The sequence below is a fragment of the Eschrichtius robustus genome, chromosome 13, assembly GCF_028021215.1.
Source record: "Eschrichtius robustus isolate mEscRob2 chromosome 13, mEscRob2.pri, whole genome shotgun sequence".
Classification (NCBI taxonomy): Eukaryota; Metazoa; Chordata; class Mammalia; order Artiodactyla; family Eschrichtiidae; genus Eschrichtius; species Eschrichtius robustus.
This window is the reverse complement of record NC_090836.1, coordinates 10,227,101-10,249,014: the sequence shown is the minus strand read 5'-3', so window position 1 is coordinate 10,249,014 and position 21,914 is coordinate 10,227,101. Positions and strand designations below refer to the sequence as shown.

The window sequence follows — 21,914 nt, the reverse complement described above, 5'->3', positions numbered from 1 at the left end:
ACAAACAGACAAACAAAAAACAACCCAAAAAACCCAAACCTTGAATCTGAAGTTCCTAAGTGGGGAAAGGTCTACTTAGCTCCTAGCATGGACCACCTATGAAAGGAGATTCAAAGCTTGTGACCTCTCTATACCCTGGACCTTCGTGTATATCATCTACGGATAAAATGTACTCAGCACCTCAGTCTCTGGTTGCATCAGGAAAATTACTCCAATGGGAATTCACACTGGAGTTTACTTTGGTCACTCTTCAAAACAAATATTCGCAACATTATTGTAATTCAAGAGCAGGTCATCCTCTGGATACAACTAGTAGAGTTAGTTTCACACAATGGACCATTGTTCACAGGCATCTCTGGCAACATATGCCTCCAGTAGCTACTGGCTAAAACTAGAGCTGTTGGTTCTCAGGCCTAGAATAATAATCTACAGCTGCATGGTGCCTTAGTTTTGAAAGCTCTTTCACACCGACCAAGGTAGAGATACCGTGAAAGGTTAGAATACTTGGCAAGCTGTGTCAGTGGTTTAGTAACGTTGCACTTGTTCACCTGTATATGAGGCTGGGGGGAGCAAGCACTAATTTAGAAACACACTTGTAAAACCTACGCCTAGCCCTTCTTTTCCATTCACGCAATCAACAAATATATTTTTGTTATTTACTATATACCTATTACATACCAGTTACTATGCTAAATATCAGGGATAAAATTTTAATAATAGACACGATTGTTTTCATCATTATTACCCATACCTATTAACAATAAGTCATGCGAATCCCAGTGCCTTCCCGGAGTCTTGACTTGCACATTTAACTCAAGAATTGCCAACCTAATTAAGGACCTGCCATGCCTTGAACGATTGAAATAGGATTCTCTTAACTATGCCCCTGATAGAAGGCACTGTAAACTTTTTTTTTTTTTAATTTTATTAATTTATTTTTGGCTGTGTTGGGTCTTTGTTGCTGCACACGGGCTTTCTCTAGTTGCGGTGAGCGGGGCTACTCTTTGTTGCCGTGCGTGGGCTGCTCATTGCCGTGGCTTCTCTTGTTGAGGAGCACGGGCTCTAGGCGAGTGGGCTTCAGTAGTTGTGGCTTGCGGGCTCTAGAGCGCAGGCTCAGTATTTGTGGCACACAGGCTTAGTTGCTCCGAGGCATGTGGGATCTTCCCGGACCAGGGCTCAAACCCGTATCCCCTGTATTGGCAGGCGGATTCTTAACCACTGCGCCACCAGGGAAGCCCAGGCACTGTAAACTCTTGAACGTGAAGAAACTGTGATCAGTGGTTGCCTCTGGGGAGGAGAATTAAGATTGGGACACAGGGGTGAGAGGCAGGGTTTTCATTGTACAGGCATATCTGGGAGATACCACGGTTCAGTTCCAGATAAAGCAAATATTGCAATAAAGTCACACACAAAATTTTTGGTTTTCCAGTGCATATAAAAGTTATGTTTACACTGTTCTGTAGTCTATTAAGTGTGCAATAGCATTATGTCTAAAAAACAAAGTACATACTTTAATGTTAAAATATTGCTAAAAAATGCTATCATCCTAACCTTTAGCAAGTCATAGTAGTAACATCAAAGATCATTGATCACAAATCACCATCATAATAAATATAATAATAATGAAAAAACGAGCAAATGCTGTTGGAGACATGGCACCGAGGTAGGAGATAGATGGGCTCCAGGCTAGACATTTCCAACTGGCATCCTGTTCACACTTCCTGGGGTGAGAAGGAGATGGGCTCCAGGCCGGACATTCATTACCAACCCCCTGTTTACATCTCCTGAAGCAAGAGACAAACGGGCTCCAGGACTACACATTTATGACCGGACTCCTGTCTATATTTCGAGATCTGCATCTCGATGTAAAAACCAGCAACAGAAATAGAGTAAATAACCAGACATTGGACATTTTTATGGCAGGGACAGAGTGGGACTAAACCCTGTTAAAAGATCAAGAGGTCATAAATTCCCATCCTTGGGGCAAGGGAAACATTGCACATCCACAGAAAGGCTCCTTGGGAGTCAAAAAGGAGGGGGCGCCACCCCATAATATGTGATGCTAAGGCGGTCCCATAGGCCTCTGGGCTGTAATCTAGCTTGGAAAAAGTTGCGCATGCGTGTTGGGGAGGGTCTTAGGGCAGGGCAGGTGGAAAAAGAAACCAGATAATTGGCCAAAGGTAAGCAAAGACCTGGAAGAACTGCCCTATATAAATGACCTAACCGCCTTTTTATCGTGCTTCTCCTCACTAGGGAGGGCGCCCACACCCTTTCTCTCCGGGTGTGCCTCTCTGCCTTGCTTCTACCTCAACTAAACAAATGCTTCTCTGTTTGCTCTCCCACTTGTTGTGCTGTGTCTCCAATAGTAAACTTTGTACCTGTTTTTACAGTTTTTGCTTCCATGAGAAATGCATTTTTCACTGGGGGCAAGAGCCAGGGGGTGTGGTGTCTAGAATTCCTAGTTTTCATCCAGGCTACCCAGGTTCAATTCCTGGGCAGGGAATTAAGATCTCGCTTCACGCCACCACTCACTGCTGCCTCTCCGAAATCAGTACCAATAGACTTGCTCCAGGCAGAATTGCCACAAACCTTAAATTTGTTGAAAAAAAAAAAGTAGTCTCTGCTAAGTGCAAACGGAGGTATGCCTGTACAGTGTACATTTGTGTACTGTTTGACTTTCATCGTGGTATTTGCCTGTTCTCTGGTCTCCAGGAAGCGAGAAGGCGCAGCTGCAGACCCTCAGGCACCCACGAGGGTGGCGCCCCCGCCCTGGCAGCGCGCACAGCGGCTATGCGGGGCGGGGGTGGGTGGGTGAGTGGGGAGCCGGGGGACGCGGGGAGGGGCTCCCGGCTCTCCCCGGTGCCCGGGGGGCCTGCTCCAGGTTGCTGGGAAGCAGCTCCGGGTTGCAGGGCGGGAACGTGCCCTTCCACCTCCGGCAAACTTTCGGCCGCCTCAACGGAAGCAGGAACTCGTGAATCACGAACCCAGGGCTGGGCGAGAGCTGCGGAGTCTCCCGGGCGTCCTCCACGAGCCCCTCGCGGATCCGCCGCTGCTTCCCCGAGCGCGCGGGGCTGCCCTGCACCGGGAGGGCAGCAGGGCCCGCTCCTCCCGTCTCCAGGTAAAGGCTCTCCATCCTCCCCTCCAGCCCCCGCGGGCCGCATCGCCACCTGCGGGGGCAGCGGCGCCCCCCGCCCTTTCCCTGGGCGAGCCTCCTCCGCCCCTCCGGGAGCTCGGAGAACTGGCTGAGCCGGATGCTGGTGGCCCCCGTATCCCGGAGAGGGTCTTTAGGCCAGCCAGCAGCAGGGTCAGAAGAATGGTTTAGTGAGCCACGTACATTTCCTCAAAGAAAAGGCAGATTTCCCATTTTTTCTTGTATGATTTGTATCCTGTATTTATCGAACCCGCTAATTGTCTAATACTCTGTAGAGCGTGTGTTTATACACAGTTATAAACACCTTGATAAATTAAGTTAGATTATGCTGTGAGAAAAATGATTTCCAATATTTCACTGACTGCAGGTACGATCCGATAACTCCAGTCAACAGGCATGTAAAGCTCAGGTGCATCTTCTCCTACCCACCTGTATCCTTTTCCCACTCTATTTCAACAGGATTCAACTTCACTTTGAACCTTTTTTTTTTAAATTGTAAGCTTGTTTTGATCTTTTTATTGTGGTAAAATAGACATACTGTAACAAAATGTATTATTTTGATCATTTTAAGTGTACAATTTAGTGGCATTAAGTATGTCCACATTATTGGGTAACCATCACTACTGTCCATTTTCAGGACATTTTTGGCATCCCCGATAGGAAAACTCTGTACCCATTAAACAGTAACTCCCCATTCCCTCCTCCACCAACCTCTAGTAACTTCAATTCTACTTTTTATCTCTGTGAATTTGCCTCTTCTAGATACTTTATATAAGTGCAATCATACAATATTTGTCCTCTTGTATCCAGTTTATTTCACTTAGCATAATGATTTCAAGATTGTAGCATGTATGAGAATTTCATTCCTTTTTGTAGCTGAATAATATTCCATTTTATGTATTTGCCACGTTTTAAAAATCTGTTCATCTTTGGACCCTTAAGGCCTAAATAATAATGTATTAGAAGAATTAATTCACCTAATAATTGTTTGGTACCGTTAATGAGATAAGCGCTTTAGTATGCTTGTGATCCAGGAGCAATAAAGATGCTGGTGCTGAAAGCACAGCTCTTCTCCTGCATCCCCTGGCACAGTTCAGGTTTCTTTGCAGCAGCTTGAGGAGAGATTCTTAGAATCCATTCAAAGTGAAGTGTTGGCCTGGTTTTTCTTTTTTTGTTCCTGTTTTGTTTTCTCCAGTGACTTGCAAAGCGTGGCAGCATAAAAAGTAACTTGTGCCAGGATTCTTAACCTGGGGAGTCCATGGACAATATTCAGAAAGTCTGTGAACTTGGGTGGAAAAGTTTATTTTGCTAACCTCTAAATGTAGTGTAGTATTTCCTTTAAGAGGCATGTAGGCAAAAGCCGCAGGAGTATTAGTGGTAGGGTAGCTCTGATTTGCCACCAGTAGAAATCATAGATATTTCCATGTCATGTGACTTACTGCATATATCTCAAAATCATTACATTCAACACTACTTCAAAATTATGGCAATGATTAGACCTACCATCTGTTATTTATCACACAGCTTTTAACTGAAAATGGAGCTAATGGGATCTAGCTTACAGGATTCTTGTAAGGATTAAATGACATAATATATGTAAAGTGCTTAGCATAGAGAACCATAAATGTTACTTTCATTTTACTGTTTTAGAAAGTTGGACATAAGAGTTAGCAAGGAAGGTATTAGACTTGTGCTGTATTACCATATACTGTTTTTTTAAAAAACTGGGTTTTTTAAATTTATTTTTTTACTGATCAAAGTCTACCTATTTATATTAGGATGCACTCTTTATTTATTTATTTATTATTTATGGCTGTGTTGGGTCTTTGTTTCTGTGCGAGGGCTTTCTTTAGTTGCGGCAAGCGGGGGCCACTCTTCATCGCGGTGTGCGGGCCTCTCGCTATCGCGGCCTCTCTTGTTGCGGAGCACAGGCTCCAGACGCGCAGGCTCAGTAGTTGTGGCTCACGGGCCCAGCTGCTCCACGGCATGTGGGATCTTCCCAGACCAGGGCTCGAACCCGTGTGCCCTGCATTAGCAGGCAGATTCTCAACCACTGCGCCACCAGGGAAGCCCCAGGATGCACTCTTATGTTCTACAGCTCTGTAGGTTTTGACAAATGTAATGACATACATCATTACAGCATCATATAGAATAGTTTCACTGTCCTAAAAATCCCCTGTGCTCCACCTATTCAGCCCTTCCCTTTCCTCCAGACAACCACTGATGTTTTACTGTCGATGTTGTTTTGCCTTTTCCAGAATGTCATAGAGTTGGAATCATACCCTTCACACTGGCTTCTTTCACTTAGCGATATGCAATTAAGGTTACTCTTTTTTGTGGCTTGATAGCTCGTTTCTTTTTACTGCTGAAAAATATTCTATTGTGTGGATATACCAGTTTGTTTATCCCTTCACCTATTGAGGGACATCTTAGTTGCTTCCAGTTTTTTGGCAATTATGAATAAAGTGCTATAAATATTTGTCTGCAGGTTTTTGTCAGGATTTAGTATTGTCAGTTTTTTGGATTTTAGTCATTCTGATAGGTGTGTAGTGGCATCTCATTGTTGTTTTAATTTGCAGTTTCCTAATGACAATGATATTGAGCACCCTTTCATATGCTGCTTTGGTGAGGTGTCTGTTCAGGTCTTTTGCTCACTTTAAATTGGGTTGTTTGTTTTCTTTTTGGTAAGTTTTAAGAGTTCTTTGTGTATTTTAGCTACCAGTTATTTATTGAATATGTGTTTTGCAAATACCTTCTCCCAGTCTGTGGCTTAGTTTTTCATTCTCTTAACAGTGTCTTGCACAGAGCAGAAGTTTTTAATTTTAATGGAATCCAACCTATCAATTTTTTCTTTCATGGATTGTGCTTTTGGTGTTGTTATCTAGAAACTCACCTAATTTAAGGTCACAGAGACTTTATTCTATGTTACATAGGAGTTTTATAGTTTTGCATTTTACGTTTAGGTCTATGATCCATTATGAGTTAATTTTTGTGAAAGATGTAAGGTCAGTGTCTAGATTTTTTTTGCATGTGGATGTCCAATTGTCCAGCACCGTTTTTGAGAAGAATATCCTTTCTCCATTGAATTGCCATTGCTCCTTTGTCAAAGATCAGTTGGCTGTATTTGTGTGGGTCTATTTCTGGGCTCCTTATCCTGTTCCATTGATCTATTTGTCTGTTATTTTGCCAGTACTACATTGTCTTCATTAGCAGTGCTTTCTGGTAAGTATTGAAGTCAGGTAGTGTCAGTCTTCCAGCTTTGTTCTTCTTCAGTATTGTGTTGACTATTCTGGGCCTTTTTGCATTTCCATGTAAACTTTAAAATTGGTTTGTTGAGGTCTATAAAATAACTTGCTGAGATTTTGATTGGAATTGCATTGAATCTGTAGATCAAGTTGGGAAGAACTGACATCTTAGCAATATTGAGTAGTCCTATTGAGGAACATGGAATATCTCTCCATTTATTTAGATCTTCTTTGATATCTTTCATCAGAGTCTTATAGGCACATTTTAAAAACTTTTCAGTAATTATATTTCAATATAACTATCTTCCTTTGTAATCCTATATATTTCATTTTATACATTTAACAACATGGCTTTTATACATTTTAAAACATGTCAGAAGAGAGCCTAAGCACCACCAGAGTACCAAAGGGTTCATAACCAAAAAAAAAAAAAAAAAAATTAAAGAAGCGGTAATTCTGATCTAGGCTATCATTTAGTGAACAATTTGTATTCTGGAAATGAGGATATTTTCTGATATAGCCTTGCCAGTTTAACATTTTTTTTTCTGGAAGAACCAGCTCACCAATGGAGTTGGCATTATATGTATTATGACTTTTGTGTTTTTAGGGATGTCAAAAAGAACACTTGCCCCTACAGTTTCCTTCAACTGAACCAGAATATTCCCCCTGTTGATGGGCTAATTCCTAGAAGGACAATATATGTAATTTTCTTAGCGCATTGCCTACCACTCAGTAGGTGATTTTAAAATGCTAATTGTTATTACTGAGAAAGAAAATATGTCCAAAGCGATGATCATTGCTTCATCAATGACCACAGATTTTGTGTCCTTTCCCCTCTTCTTAGGAGAGGCAAGAAGAGGAAGGATTCTAGAACTGAAAAGCAGACTACCTCTTCTTTCATAGATACTTGTCAGATTTTAAGCATTGATGGGAGAGCGCATGTGTGTGTGCTTACTAGCTTTTTGCCAAGTTTTTAATGAAAGGTCTCAAATCTATTAAAAGTGAAACAAAAAATACTTGTTTATTCCTGTCCTATGAATTGTGAGTTGTTTACATTGACTTGAAGGAAATGAAATGTATCTTCTCTAGGTTTGTTCAAAGAAACAAAACTCATTGATGATTTTCTATTTTTGTGCTAGAGAGAAATTCCATCATATGTACAATCTTCTTGAAGCAAACTCAGGCCAGAGGGAGAGTTATCCGACCTTTGGAGACCAAGACTAAACTGAAATTTAAAATGTTCTTCCGGGAGGGATGGAGCTTGACTTACACTCGTGTAATAATTTGTTTCCTGACACTAAGGCTGTCCACCAGTCAGAACTGCCCCAGCAAGAGTCTAGAAGATATGGTCATTGACATCCAGTCATCTCTTTCCAAGGGAATCAGAGGCAATGAGCCCATACACACATTAACTCAAGAAGACTGCATTAATTCTTGCTGCTCAACAAAAAACATATCAGGTAAGTAATAATGCCTTGGCAACTCTTTATTCCATGTGTTTTGTGATGTAAGTAGCTGGTTGATGAAGCTAAATGGTTTGTACTAGTGATTCTCAATGGGGTAGAAAAGTGGGTGGCAAAATCACTACGGAATGTTCCATGGTGTGCTCTCCCCTCCCCTAAGCTGAGCCAAAGTTACTGATGAGTGTATATATATTATCACTTCAGATATGTGGGTAGAAAAAGGGTTGAAAACGACTGGTGTTATGTTCTAACAGGCATCTGAGATATTGAAAACAAAAGTCCTATTTAAATGCTTGGCTTCCATCATCATGGAATATTGGAATACAGTGTGATATTAGAAAGAACGTTTAAACAGAAAGGGAGTTGAGGCAAAAAATAAAATTCTAAAGTCATCCCATAGGAGAATCAGCATTTGAGTTTTAAGTAGAAGCACAAAATTTCCGTTTTATCTCCCTTCCCTGGAGCTGGTGGCACAGGTGAGTCAGGAAGCCACTGGCCACTAATTGCAGCTTCTAGGAATCTAAGAGGCATGGGAAGGGGTTTAGAATGACCCATTCCATGACACAGAAGGAAACTGAGGCCCACAGGTTTGAACCATGCCCTTGCATATTTCAGGCTCCAAACCTATGACCTGAAAACAGAAGTATATATCTAATAAACAACAAAAAAAACCCACATAAGTTTATTGAGCACCTAATGCCTTGGTAGGTGCTGGAGATACAACAGTGAATAAGATGGAAAAGACCTTGTCATCAAGGACCCTAGAAGAGCTAGTGGACACGGGACGCGTGATCCTTACTTGATTTATCAGCTGACTAAATCATATGTTTTCTCTTAGATCTTTATTTCCGTTTCATGCTGTAATGATTGTGGTATAACAAGACAAATACACATGGACATGAAATTGAAGGACACAGACTTTTGTGTATTTATATTTATTTATAGTCTTTGTCCCTGATTCCTGGCACAGAGGTCCTAAAACCCTGGGAATTTTCTGAGCTTAGGAGCTTCTTCTGTTATTCATAAGGAGCCCCATTCAACCATACCTGAGCTTATGCTAACGAGGTGACTCTTGGTGGGACCCTCGATTGCGCCAGGATGGCTGCTAGTTGCCAGCAAGACCAAGCTTTGCTTAGAAGAAGCTTGGAACTTTCAGTCTTCTCCACCCACCTCCAGGTAGGGGGAAAGGGGGTGGAGATTGAATTCAGTCGCCAATGGCCAATGACTTAATCAATTATGCCTACATAATAAAACTGCCATGAAAACCCCTAAATGATGGGTTCGGGGAGCTTCCAAGTAGGTGAACACATCCATGTGCCAGGAGACACCCCAGCTCCACAGGGACAGAGGCTCTTGCACTTGGGACCCTTCCAGACCTCGCCCTATGTACCTCTTCATCTGGCTGTTCATTTGTATCCTTTGTAATAAATTCTAACAGTAAGTATTGCATTTTCCTGAGTTCTGCGAGTAGTTCTAGCAAGTTATTGAACCTGGGGTGGGGGGGTGATAGCCAAGTTTGCCGTATGTGTGAGTGACCTGAGGACCCGATACTGTGACTGGCGTCTGAGTGGGGACAGTCTTATGGGACTGAGCCCTAGACCAGTGGGGTCTGACACTCACTCCAGGCAGTTAGTATTAGAATCGAATTGAATTGTAAGACACCCCGTTGGTGTTAGAGAATCAGAGAACTGGAGAATTTGGGTAGAAATGACACCAGGTATTTGCTGTCAGGAGGAAGCAAATACTTCAATGATCTTCTCAAATTGAGCTGTGTGCTTTTGGACACTCTTCATAGAGACGTAATTTATGGAAGTCATAGAGATCTCATTTAAATTTCTAGTTTTTCTTTAAATGTTGATATCAACATACATGTGGAATAGAACCATCACCTGCAAATAGGACTGAATGCCATGTGGGCGTATCCTGGCAACACAGGAAACCTTGCATTTCTCTTCAGTTCTGTGATAGGTGTTTAGTAAGAAATGAGGGTTTGCGGCTTTATTCTACAAGCAAAAGTACTGTTACTGCTTTACTGTAAGCAGAGGTACTGTGGGTCTCAGTTAATGGATCTCAGACTTTTCCCTCTTTTACTGAGCGTTGGTTTTTGACCGTTTAGGGTTCCAAAAAAGCACTTTGATAATTTGCCTATAGCCACAGACTCTAGAAAAATGCCTACAAATACAAAGGACACAAAATTTTGTGTACAACTTGGACCCTTTATGGACCCTCCCCTTTACCTAAGTGCCCACAAAAATGGTTTGTAGAATTATCACATCGTGGGGAAAGGAAAAGCCAAAGTAACCAGAGTACCTTTCTTGTTACCTGGCTAATGGAGACATGATAGGATAAAACCCCTGCAGAAACGAACTCAGTCTTATTTCCCACTGGGGGAGTCAAGGGTGATCCCTGACCACTGCCTGATTGGGAGACAAACAAAAATGATAAGGAAGAGCAGAAATTTGAAGAACCAAAAGAAGAATGGTACTGATAAAAGTAAAAAATAGACTTGGCATTCCATATGCTATGCAGCTCCATTGTGGAAGGAGGCATGATATGTATAAGGCCGAATTTACTGACCCTCCCTGCCCACCACCCTCCCCTCGCCCCACACCAAGAAAACCAGACTGATGGCTTCGTAGGCATCTAAGATGCCTTCAGTATGCAAGAGGTACATACAGGCATTAGGGTTAGATCCATTTCCTAAGGTCGGACTCAGTAGTGAGTTGTAGACTTAGTATTTCTATGTATGTTTTGATAAATATTTTAGCAAATGGAAGGCTTCTTTCTAAAGAATGAAATGTACTATTAAAAATGTTTCGCCAAAATTACCTTCATTCTGATTTTTAAACCCGAGGTCTTTAAAAGTTGCTTTCAGTGACTAAACTAAGGAAAAGGAAATGACTCAGCGGCCAGCAGGCAATGAACAAAGGTTTTTGTGTTGGCCGCTAGAATAAATGTTTTCCTGCTCGCCGTATTCTTTGGAAGATCCTATTTCAGAATAATGCATATGAAACCTTTCATTGCAGGGGACAAAGCATGTAACTTGATGATCTTCGACACTCGAAAAACAACTAGACTACCCAACTGCTACCTGTTTTTCTGTCCCACTGAGGAAGCCTGTCCCCTGAAACCAGCAAAGGGACTTATGAGTTACAGGATCATTAGAGGTAATAAAAACATTGTTCTTTGTCTTCTGTGATTGGAATTATTTAAGGATATGATTCATGTAGAAAGGTTGCCTGCAAGAGTTTAAGAAGAACTGCCAAAAGGGATCACAAATATAGAGGCACATCAGAAAAAAATCTCATGATTTAAATTTCAGTTGATTCAACCAAATATCTTTCTTTTTTCCAGTGAACGTATTTTATACCTATGAATGATAGTATTTTGTTTTGTTTTTGTTTTTACCTTCTTAAGATAAAAGGCACATAGATCTTTCATGTAAACATTTTGAAACACGTCTTTAGAACCGTGTCAGCAACACTGGAATAAGTATACAGGTCTCCAGGGGTGACTATTTTGAAAGGGTTAAGATGATGTAAATACAGTATATAAAATTCCAGTACATTTGTCGTTAGGTTCCAATTATTTTGTAATCACATTCTCTGAAATCAAACTCACTGGATTTTATTATCCAGACCTGCAAGGAAGCTCATTTAAGAAGTTTTTGAGAAACAGCTACATGCCAAATTTTGTGCAGGCATTGGAAATAGTCTCCACATTTGGAAATTACATATTTGCTCAGAATACAGAAAATAAACAAGTAAAAATAATATAATTATTTGGATGTGCCTTGGTGAGATTTTGGCTTGTTAATTTTTCAGGATGAAATGCTTTCAAGTATGAAGTTTACTCTTATTTCAGTTTTATAAAGTTTTTGTCCTTACACCCTTAGGTATTAATAATACTCCCTTTGTTCATTTATTCAATAAGAAACAAATTTTATTTAGCATCTTCTATGGGCCAAGCACTTTTTACGCCTTAAGGGTAGAAAGATACGACACTAAACATGAAAAACAAGGTTCTCATTTCTGGAACTAATATTTTAGGAGAGAGAGACAATAACCTTAATAAATAAATAATCAAGAAAAATAGTCACCACGGCCACAGAGAACAGACTTGCGGTTGCCCAGTGGTAGGGGGTTGAGGAGGAATGGAGTGGGAGGCTGGGGTTAGCAGATGTAGGCTTTTATATATAGAATGGATAAACAACAGGTCCTACTGTATAGCACAGGGAACTATATTCAGTAGCCTATGAAAGGGCTTCCCTGGTGGCACAGGGGTTGAGAATCTGCCTGCCAATGCAGGGGACACGGATTCGAGCCCTGGTCCGGGAAGATCCCACATGCCGCGGAGCAACTAAGCCCGTGCGCCACAGCTGCTGAGCCTGCGCTCTAGAGCCCGTGTGCCACAATTACTGAAGACCGCGCACCTAGAGCCCGTGCTCCACAACAAGAGAAGCCACCGCAATGAGAAGCCCGTGCACCACGATGAAGAGTAGCCCCCGCTCGCCGCAACTAGAGAAAGCCGGCATGCAACAACGAAGACCCACTGCAGCCAAAAAAAAAAAAAAAAAAAACCTATGAAAAACCGTAATGGAAAAGAATATAAAAAAAAAGAATGTAGGACTTCCCTGGTGGCACGCAGTGGTTAAGAATCCGCCTGCCAATGCAGAGGACACGGGTTCGAGCCCTGGTCGGGCAGGATCCCACATGCCGCGGAGCAACTGAGCCCGTGTGCCACACCTGCTGAGCCTGCGCTCTAGATCCCGTGAGCCACAACTACTGAGCCCGCGCGCCTAGAGCCCGTGCTCCGCAACAAGAGAAGCCACTGCAATGAGAAGCCCGCGCACCACAATGAAGAGTAGCCCCCTCTCGCCACAACTAGAAAAAGCTCGCGGGCAGCAATGAAGACCCAGCACAGCCAAAAATAAATAAATAAATAAAATAAATTTATTTTAAAAAAAAGAGGTGGTTACCCTTAAAAAAAAAAAAGTATATATATATAAACTGAATCACTTTGCCGTACAGCAGAAATTAACACAGCATTGTAAATCAACTATACTTCAATAAAAAAATTTAAATTAAAAAAATAACAGTGATCATAATAAAATGAAACATGGCCTTTATATAAGAATATATTTTCAAAGCAGAGAAAATTAAAACATAAAATTCCCATTTAAAAAAGTCATAAGAGCTATGCAGATAATTGAGCTAAGACAACATAATAGATAATCACAGAGGGACTTCCCTGGCGGTCCAGTGGTTAAGACTCCTCGCTTCCATTGCAGGGGATGCAGGTTCAATCCCTGGTCGGGGAACTAAGATCCCGCATGCCACACAACACAGCCAAAAAAGAAAAAATAGATAATCACTGAGTGGACCGTCTGGATTAGGTGATCAGGGGAAGCGTCTGTGAAGATGTAACCCCTAAGCTGAGATCTGAACACGGAGGAGCCAGATGTGGGAAGATTGTAGGAAGACCTTCCAGGCAGAGGAAACAGCCTGTTCTAATATCCTAAGGCAGAATGGTTTGGGAGTGTTTGTTCAAACACTCCAATCTCAGCAGCTGACTCATAGTGAACCATGTAAAGAGTGATATGCAAAAAGGAAGGAAAGTGGGGCGATCCCATCAAGCTCTGTAGCGGGTAAGGAGTTTTTATTTTCGGTGCATGATTGGTAGCCGTTGGAAGGTTTTCAGCAGGCACGTATAACGTGCTGTTTTAAAGGTGATTTCTCAAAGCTCACTGTGACTGCTCTATTGCGAATGGACAGTGACGCCGCAGCAAGAGGGCATGTGGGAAGACTGGGTATGAGGCTGGGACGAGATCCGAGTGAAAGGCCGTGGCCTTGGGGACCAGGGAGACGGTGGAGGAGATGGAGGAAAGTAAACACACGAGCCATTTCAGTGATAGCATTGACAGGGCTTGCTGGTGGTGTGGATGTGGGGAATGAGGAAAAGAGAAGAGTGAAACTGGGTCTTAGTCCTGGGCTTGAGCATCTGGATGGATGGCAGTGCCATCTACTGAGCCGGGGAAGTGGTTTTGCAGTTGGGAGGGAGAGTGCAATCAGGGTTCTCTGGGGAACGATGCTGCCCGGGCCATCCGGACACTGACTCTGCTTTGTCCCCTGAGTGAGGCTGTGTCTGAGTTTCGTTCATGAAGCAGCAAAACCTGACGTGTCAAACATTCCCTTAAACAGGAGCGTAAAGCACAGATTGCTTGTGTAAATTCTTCCTACATAGTGGTAGAAGCCCAAGTCTAAAAAGATTGGTAGATAAGGTACAAAGTTTCACTTTTGCCTGATGAAAAATTCTGGAGATGGTTGATGGTGAGGGTTGCACAAACTCAATGCCACGGAACTATACCCTTAAAAACGGGTTAAAGTGGTACATTGTATGTAGTATATTTTACCACAGTTGTTAAAAAGAATAATTTTTTAAAAAGACTATGGCACAGAACAAATTAGGCCTCTCAGAGCACCCAGGATCTTACCTCGGGTGGAAAGTATCTTGTCGTCTCCCAGCCCCTTCTGGGCTTCACACTGGCCAGGGCAGTTGCCCCTGACTGTTCGCCTCCTTTACGTCTATATATAATCTTGGCTAAAAACACCGGGACCTACAGTGTTGTGCGGATATGGCTTCTTGCTTGTCCTCTTTTTTTTTCATCACCTGGAACGTGGCAGAGCCTGTTGGACACCCGGGGATGGTATCCAGCAGGAAATGGGCATCGCAGTCTGAGTTTCCAGTGAGGTCAGGGCTCAAGACACTAATTGGAATGGTTATTTTTCTCCTTCAAGAGCTCCCATCAGGTGGAAGTTGGACCATCACATCTGCCTCTCTGATCCCTTCTCACTGCCTCTTCTTCATTGTGTCCTTTCTTCCACTGTCAGTGTGTATTCCCTATGTCTATCAGCTATTTCACAATTAAAGCAGAATATTAAAGAAATTATAGGTAATTGAATCCGGTCATTCGACTTCCATAAAATCTATACCAAATAAAAAGCTGTTGTTGTGAAACTGTTTATTATGTAATTAGTTTAAAAAGTGAAAACAGCACTTTTTGAATTAGTTTAAAGGAAATTAGTTTAAAAGTTTCTACAGCTTAAATGTCCAAATGCTAGGGAATGGTTGGGTGTAAAGTATAATGGATCCACCTGAGGGAATACAATGCAGATGTTAAAAAATAAGTTTGAGATGTAGAAATAAAATGTCACCTAAATTTCAGGTGAAAAACACCCAGTTTTTAAATTACATGAAAAAAATTTTAATTTTAAGGTATGCATAAATGTTAATAGTTGCTGGGACATGATAGAAATTATCGTTGAATTTGTTTTATAACTTTCATAATACTTCTGTCATGTTATTGATTTTATAATGCCTGTATAAAAGAGGGAGTATGTGGTAAAGATTCCATTTTCTCCGGTGGAATTGGGAGAAAAGGGAACTTGGCTTGTGCCTAAACCTTCTAAGGGCAAGTGTGAAGGTAGTGAGTGAAGTGGAATTAGAATCGAACAGTTCCTGTGTCAGCCACCAGGGGGCACCATCAGCCCGGAGCCGGTGGCTATCTAGGGGCAAAGTGGCACCAACCCCGGACTTAGTGTGCAGTGGGCTGTCTGTATCTACAGATGTTTACAAATTGTGTTTGTAATTCTATTTATGAATCTGCCCGTGTTGATGGATTGAGATTGCCCCATAAAAATAAATTATCTGCCTCCTGGTCAGAGTGAAATTCAGTAGATATGTTTGGTGGTTTGTATCCTGATGAACTCTATTTCCTGTAATTGACTAATATTTACAGACTGAAAGTTTGAAAGATAATAGTGTGCTCTGTTCATTCTGTAAAACCATTGCAGCTTGGCATTATTTAATCTTTGTTTGTTTGTTTGTTTTTGGAGCTTGGTGGTCTGTCATTCCTCCAAGGATTAGAATAGGGGAATTCAGAAATAGAATAAATTGAAAGTCTATTTGCTCAGCTGGTTTCCAAGTTAATAGTCAGTCCCTAAATTTTTTATCTAGTGAAGTCACTTGGAAATGAAACTCAAAAGAGCGGTTGAGGACACATTTCCCAGCTCCTTCTGTAGCTCATGGCTACGTGACTGAGAGAAAACACCATACCCCAAAGGCAAACATCAGTGAGGTGAATGGAGCAGGTGTGGAGGATCCCTGTGTGGTTCTAGGATCCTTGCCAATAGATGAATCTTATCAAGAAATGGGAATAGCCCTAGCTTTGCTTTATTTATGACCTTGTATTCTTGAGAAAGAAAACAGCTGTTTTGGTCATTCTTGTCAATGGCCTTATTTTAAGTTTTGAGTTCACACATATCACAGAGTATTTATTTAGCCTTCTTTTTTTTTTTTAACTTTTGGGTTTGTTTATTTATTTATTTATTTATTTATTTATTTATGGCTGTGTTGGGTCTTCGTTTCTGTGTGAGGGCTTTCTCTAGTTGCGGCAAGCGGGGGCCACTCTTCATCGCGGTGCGTGGGCCTCTCACGGTCGTGGCCTCTCGTTGCGGAGCACAGGATCCAGACGCGCAGGCTCAGTAATTGTGGCTCACGGGCCTAGTTGCTCTGCGGCATGTGGGATCTTCCCAGACCAGGGCTCGAACCCGTGTCCCCTGCATTGGCAGGCAGATTCTCAACCACTGCGCCACCAGGGAAGCCCTAGCCTTCTTTTTAAACTTTAAAATGAATTATGATGAGTCTTGCTCTTTTTAAAAATATCTGACACGACCTAAAAATACAGGTGCTCTTTATCTCGTGGTGAAGCTATGCCTATGAATGTGATATCACCTGCAGCAGAAACTCTTTTCTTCAGCATTGTTGGAGGAATTTCAGGCATCTAAATTCTATTTTAGAGTGTCCTAGAGCAGGTATCCACAAACTTTCTTTGTCGAGGGCCAAATAATAAGTATTTTAGGCTTTCAGGCAAGTCTTTTAGGCTTAGTGGGCCATATGCAATCTGTCGGACCTCCTCACTTCTGTCCTTGTAGTAGAAGCAACCATAGACAATATGTAAACAAATGGGCATGCTTGTATGCCAATAAAACTTTATTCATGGACACTGAAATGTGAATTTCATATAATTTTCACATGTTACAAAATATTATCCTTCTTGATTTTTTTCAATCATTTAAGAATGTAGAAACCATTCTTAGCTCGCAAGCCATATAAAGAGAAGTGGCCATAATTTGCTGACCCCTGTCCTAGATGGATTAATAAGTGACAGCTCTGAAGGACCTCTGAGTAGTGTGAAGCTTAGAGAGTAGTCAAAGATGTCACAAATCTGAAGTTGCCTCTGGATCTATTTGTTAGCAGAGAGGAGAGTGAGGTCTAGTTTAGAAACTGGTATTGAGGGGAGTTGAAATAGAAGACGGAAAAGAGAAGAGGGGAGAATCACCTTTGCTTCCTTCCTTGTGTTTCTGCCGTTCTAATTTAAGTGAAATGATTAGCCAAGTAGCAGAGTGATACAGAGCAATTCAAGCGGTCTTTCTCTGCCCCGGATTGCTTTAACCAGCCTTTTCAGTTCGAGCTGTGATAAACGGCATGTGTGACAAAGAGCAAAACTCTAAACTTTCTCACACAGGAAGAAGATCTGAGGCTGGTTCCTCCTCAGCAGGAGTTGGGACTGTGTGATCTTCTGCTCTTTATGCTAGCCATGTGGCCATCATGATTTCAAATACTGGTCCATGGTCCTCAGAACCTAAGATATTGGCTCTAAAATTTTAATCTTCAAGGGTCAAAAGAAAATCTCTCAGATCGCCTTCCTCCCCTGAGTACGATGCTGAAAGCTGGTTGTTTTTTTGGTTTTTTAAAAATATTTATTTATTGGGACTTCCCTGGTGGTCCAGTGGTTAAGAATCCACCTTCTAACGCAGGGGATGTGGGTTCGATCCTTGGTCAGGGAACTAAGATCCCACATGCTGCGGGGCAACTAAACCCGCGTGCTCTAGAGCTCACGTGCCACAACTACTGAGCCCGCGTGCCACAACTACTGAGCCCACGGGCTCTGGAGCCCATGCGCCACAACTAGAAAGAAGCCTGTGTGCCACAACGAAAGATCCCACATGCCGCAAGGAAGATCCCGCGTGCCGCAACCAAGACCTGATGCAACCTAATAAATAAATAAATATTAAAAATATGAAAATGCAGGCTCTCAGTTGCGGCATGCAGGATCTAGTTCCCTGACCAGGGGTCAAACCTGGGCCCCCTGCATTGGGAGCACGCAGTCTTAACTGCTGGACCACCAGGGAAGTCCCTGAAACCCATTTTTTTCATTGAAAAACGTCATCAGCTTTGTGCTGCTGCCTTGGCTTCAGGGACCCTCCAGCTTCCTCCTCCTCCTCCTCCTCGTGGAAGGCAAGTCACTGGGATTTTGTCTCCTCTCCGCATTGTCCTGTGGGCTACCCCCCGGCCCCATGATATCTCCCCTAGTGATGGCTTGCTTCCCAGTTGTCACTGCGGTCCCAGCTGGCACAGCCTGTGCCTCACACCAGCATTTTCTCTGCCTGTCCTCTTCCTGCCACATCACTCCAGCCCAGCTGCCTTCCCTGGCCTTGGCCCCTGAAGGGTCTCCATCTTCCTAAACCTCTTGCCGGCCATGCTGAGCTCCTCTTATCATCTCTGCTGGTCCCCTCCCACCTCTTCCTTCATTTGCCCGATCCTCTTCTGCACACTTCTCTTCTCCTCTGGGCCAACACTCTAGAAATAAACCACAGCATCTGGGGAAGAGGCAGGGTCATCAGGATCTGATTTAGCAATTCGTATTTTTCCATTTTGCACCATGAAATGTCAAGAATCAACAGTTTGAGGTCTTACTGAACAAGCTGATAACGTTTGTCCTTGTTAACCTGCCTTCGCATGGAAATATGGAAGTCTTCTTTTTATTTTCTTTCCGTCTTCAGATTTTCCATCTTTGGCGAGAACTGATTTGCCAAGCCAGGAGGTGGCCCAAGAAGAGTCTCTGTTCCGCAGCAGGTCTTCACACACCATCACTCCGACGCCCCCTCCTCCCACAGGTGCTTCAGAGCCCACGGTCTTATGGAGAGATTCATTCTCTCCGAAGTTTGGATCCTCAGATCACTTGGAGAAACTACTCAAGATTGATCTGGCGAGTCCACAGTGGACTGTTTATAAAGCAAAAGGCCACTCTCAGAAGTCACCATCTCCCTCAGAACAAACGGTAGCTCATCTGCTGCCTGAAGATGTGACAGTGTTCCCCAGTACAGTGGCAGCTGCTTCTCTGCCCACCATCCTGGCCACTCCAAAGCCTGCTTCTCTCCCTGCCGCCAGCGCTGCAGGAATACCTTCTGTGACTTCTCAGCCTCAGGGGGCCACCTCTGCCCCACCTGTAGCCACGGTCACTAACATGACCACAACTGAGGTTCCGACATCCATCTTTAGGGCATCGACAGACTCGAAAGGCCCACCAGACACGGTGCCCTTAAGAGACATTTCCAGCTTGATTTTGAACACAGAGGCTGCCGGGGACCCTGCTACGTTTCCTTTGTCAAATGTGAATTCTCCCACTACAAATACAGCAGCTTCCCAGGAAGACGGGAAGGCCAGCTCTGGTGGGCCCTCCCTGAGCAGTGCTCCAGAAAGTCAGCAGGGCCTCGCATTTGAACAGTGGCTCCTGGTCGGGACCGTGCTCTTTGGGGTTCTGTTCCTCGCCATAGGCCTGGGTCTCTTGGGCAGAACGCTCTTAGAATCCCTCCGCAGGAAACGTTACTCGAGGCTTGATTATTTGATCAATGGCATCTATGCTGACATCTAAGGAGGACATTAGATGCCTCTTTTTTTTTTTTTTGGCTGTGGGATGTGGGATCTTAGTTCCCCGACCAGGACCAGGGATCGAACCCGTGCCTCCTGCAGTGGAAGTGGGGAGCCTTAACCACTGGGCTGACAGGGAGGTCCCTAGATGTCTCTTTATTCATGTAGTTACTAATAGCCCCTATGCAGCGAGGTTCTGCTGATTTGCTCATCTTCGCAGGATTTTTCAAGTATTTTGTATACAGGCAAAGATGCCTCCTACCGCTTTCTTTTTGCTTGTTCTTCGAAAAGAAGCGGGGGAAAGAAACAAACTGGGTGATTTGAAGGATCTGTCTCTAAAATATTAGCTGAAAACAAAGCTCTACCTAAAGCAATAAAGAATAATTGCCACATCAATTGGAAAACGACTGGCTTTTTACAAGGAAAAAGGGTTAGGACTCCTAAGCTCCAATTCATTAATGTTTCTGGTTCCAGATAAAGTCGACTGTTTATGGTATTAATTCTAATGGATTTACTTTCCTTTTTATATGAATTCCAATAAAACTTATTCCAGATGTATTTCCTTCCAATTAAATATCTGAATAAATCTTTTGGTACTCAGTAATGTTCTTGTAAGTGACACGTCCAGCTGGATAACTTTAAATTTATTCCCACCAGCAAAATGATTAAATGATGAAAATATGTGTTCTAAGTTAAAATGACAAACCCCCCTTATCCCATCAATGGGCAAAAGAGGTTCCTTTGGGAGAATTCTAGCAGAATATTAGCCTGCATGGAGATGATGATAAGTTCTGATAAATGACCAGATCTACTTTGGGTCTGTTCTAGTTAACTATTTTTTCAAAAAAAAAAAAAGAAAAAGTAAAATAGGCATTTTCCAAACTTCAGTAAATTTAAAATGTAACAATATTATTTATAAGTCCTTATCTAAACTTGACCAATAGTCAATTTTGGCTTTATTTGGAATAACATTGGAAATAATAGATAGCACTTAAAATTACAGGCATACCTCATTTTATTGTGCTTCACTTTATCATGCTTCACAGATATTGCATTTTTTACAAATTGAAGGTTTATGGCAACCCTGCCTCAAGCAGGTCTATTGGTGCCATTTTTCAACAGCATTTTCTCACTTCATGTCTCTGTGTCACATTTTGGTAATTCTTTCAATATTTCAAACTTTTTCATTATTATTATATTTGTTCCGGGGATCTGTAATCAATGATCTTTGATGTTGCTACTACGAATTGCTGAAGGCGCAGACGTTGGTTAGCATTTTTTAGCAATATTTTAAAATTAAGGTATATACTTTTTTTAGACAATGCTATTGCACTTAATACTACAGTACAGTGTAAACATGACTTTTATATGTACTGGGAAACAAAAAAATTCGTGAGACTCGCTTTCTTGTCGTATTCACTTTACTGCAGTGGTCTGGAACCAAACCCGCAATATCTCCCGAGGTCTGCCTTGTATTATTAAATGATTAGCATGCTGTAATTTTTATTGATTAGTTATTACAGTGTCTGAGAAATGTTTTGAATAATGGGGGTTTGCCGGACAAGTTACAGTGGGGTAACTGGAAATCCAGGAGACCGCCTGGGTCAGTTCGACATCTCATCTCTCTGGACTTCAATTTGCTTATTTGCAAATCAAGAGGTTTGGTCCCTGGTGTCATCAGGGTTTTTAAAGACAAAAATGGGATTCAGGTGAGAATTTATACAGTGAACACTAGAGGGCAGTCACTGGTTAATAAGTAGAGCAACGAAGGCAAATGTAGACAGAGACAGAAACAGGCTTTTCTCCTTTTTCCTCCTTCCCTCCTCCTTCCCGTCCCCTCGCCTGGAACCCCTCCCCCTCCCCCCTGGTTTACACTAAGCTCATAAAGCTCATTAAGAGGAAAGCTGGTCTATTGAAAATACTACTTTTCATATATTTTCCAACTTAACAGCTTGACACAAATCTCCAAGGGGTTTACATAAGCTTTAAGTATGTTGAATAAATAAAACCTTGACTCAGTTTAATTTAACAAGTATTTATTGAATATCCACATGTAGGCCAGAATCAGATTAGTAACTAAGTACCTTGGAATTTTAAAATTTCTCCTCTCTTTGTTAACGGAATTGGATGTTGGAAATAGGGCTTTCTGTGGATGTTTATAAAGGCGTTCTTCTGGAGCTCGCCATCCACCTTGCCGTCTGCAGTCTTTCTTGCGATGGAGCAATTTGATTGGGAGCCCAGATGAGAGATGCTATGGGCCCAAACTCTGGCCATGACTGTGGG

General features: G+C 42.4%; 1 protein-coding gene across 1 annotated transcript; it reads left to right on the top strand.

Annotated features, from left to right (window-relative positions):
• Positions 1-2,763: 2,763 nt before the first annotated feature.
• MANSC1 (MANSC domain containing 1) lies at positions 2,764-20,235 on the top strand. Its single transcript, XM_068561651.1, has 4 exons — positions 2,764-3,118; positions 7,536-7,856; positions 10,886-11,026; positions 18,764-20,235. Exons 1-4 carry the CDS (start codon positions 2,791-2,793, stop codon positions 19,633-19,635), a joined length of 1,662 nt encoding a protein of 553 aa, XP_068417752.1. The 5' UTR covers positions 2,764-2,790; the 3' UTR covers positions 19,636-20,235.
• Positions 20,236-21,914: the final 1,679 nt, after the last annotated feature.

Coding starts and splice junctions, on each gene's coding strand:
- MANSC1 (XM_068561651.1), top strand. CDS start 2,791: ATGCGGGGCGGGGGTGGGTGGGTGAGTGGGGAGCCGGGGGACGCGGGG. Junction 3,119..7,535: donor CCCGCTCCTCCCGTCTCCAG/GTAAAGGCTCTC, acceptor TTTTTGTGCTAG/AGAGAAATTCCATCATATGT. Junction 11,027..18,763: donor GAGTTACAGGATCATTAGAG/GTAATAAAAACA, acceptor TTCCGTCTTCAG/ATTTTCCATCTTTGGCGAGA.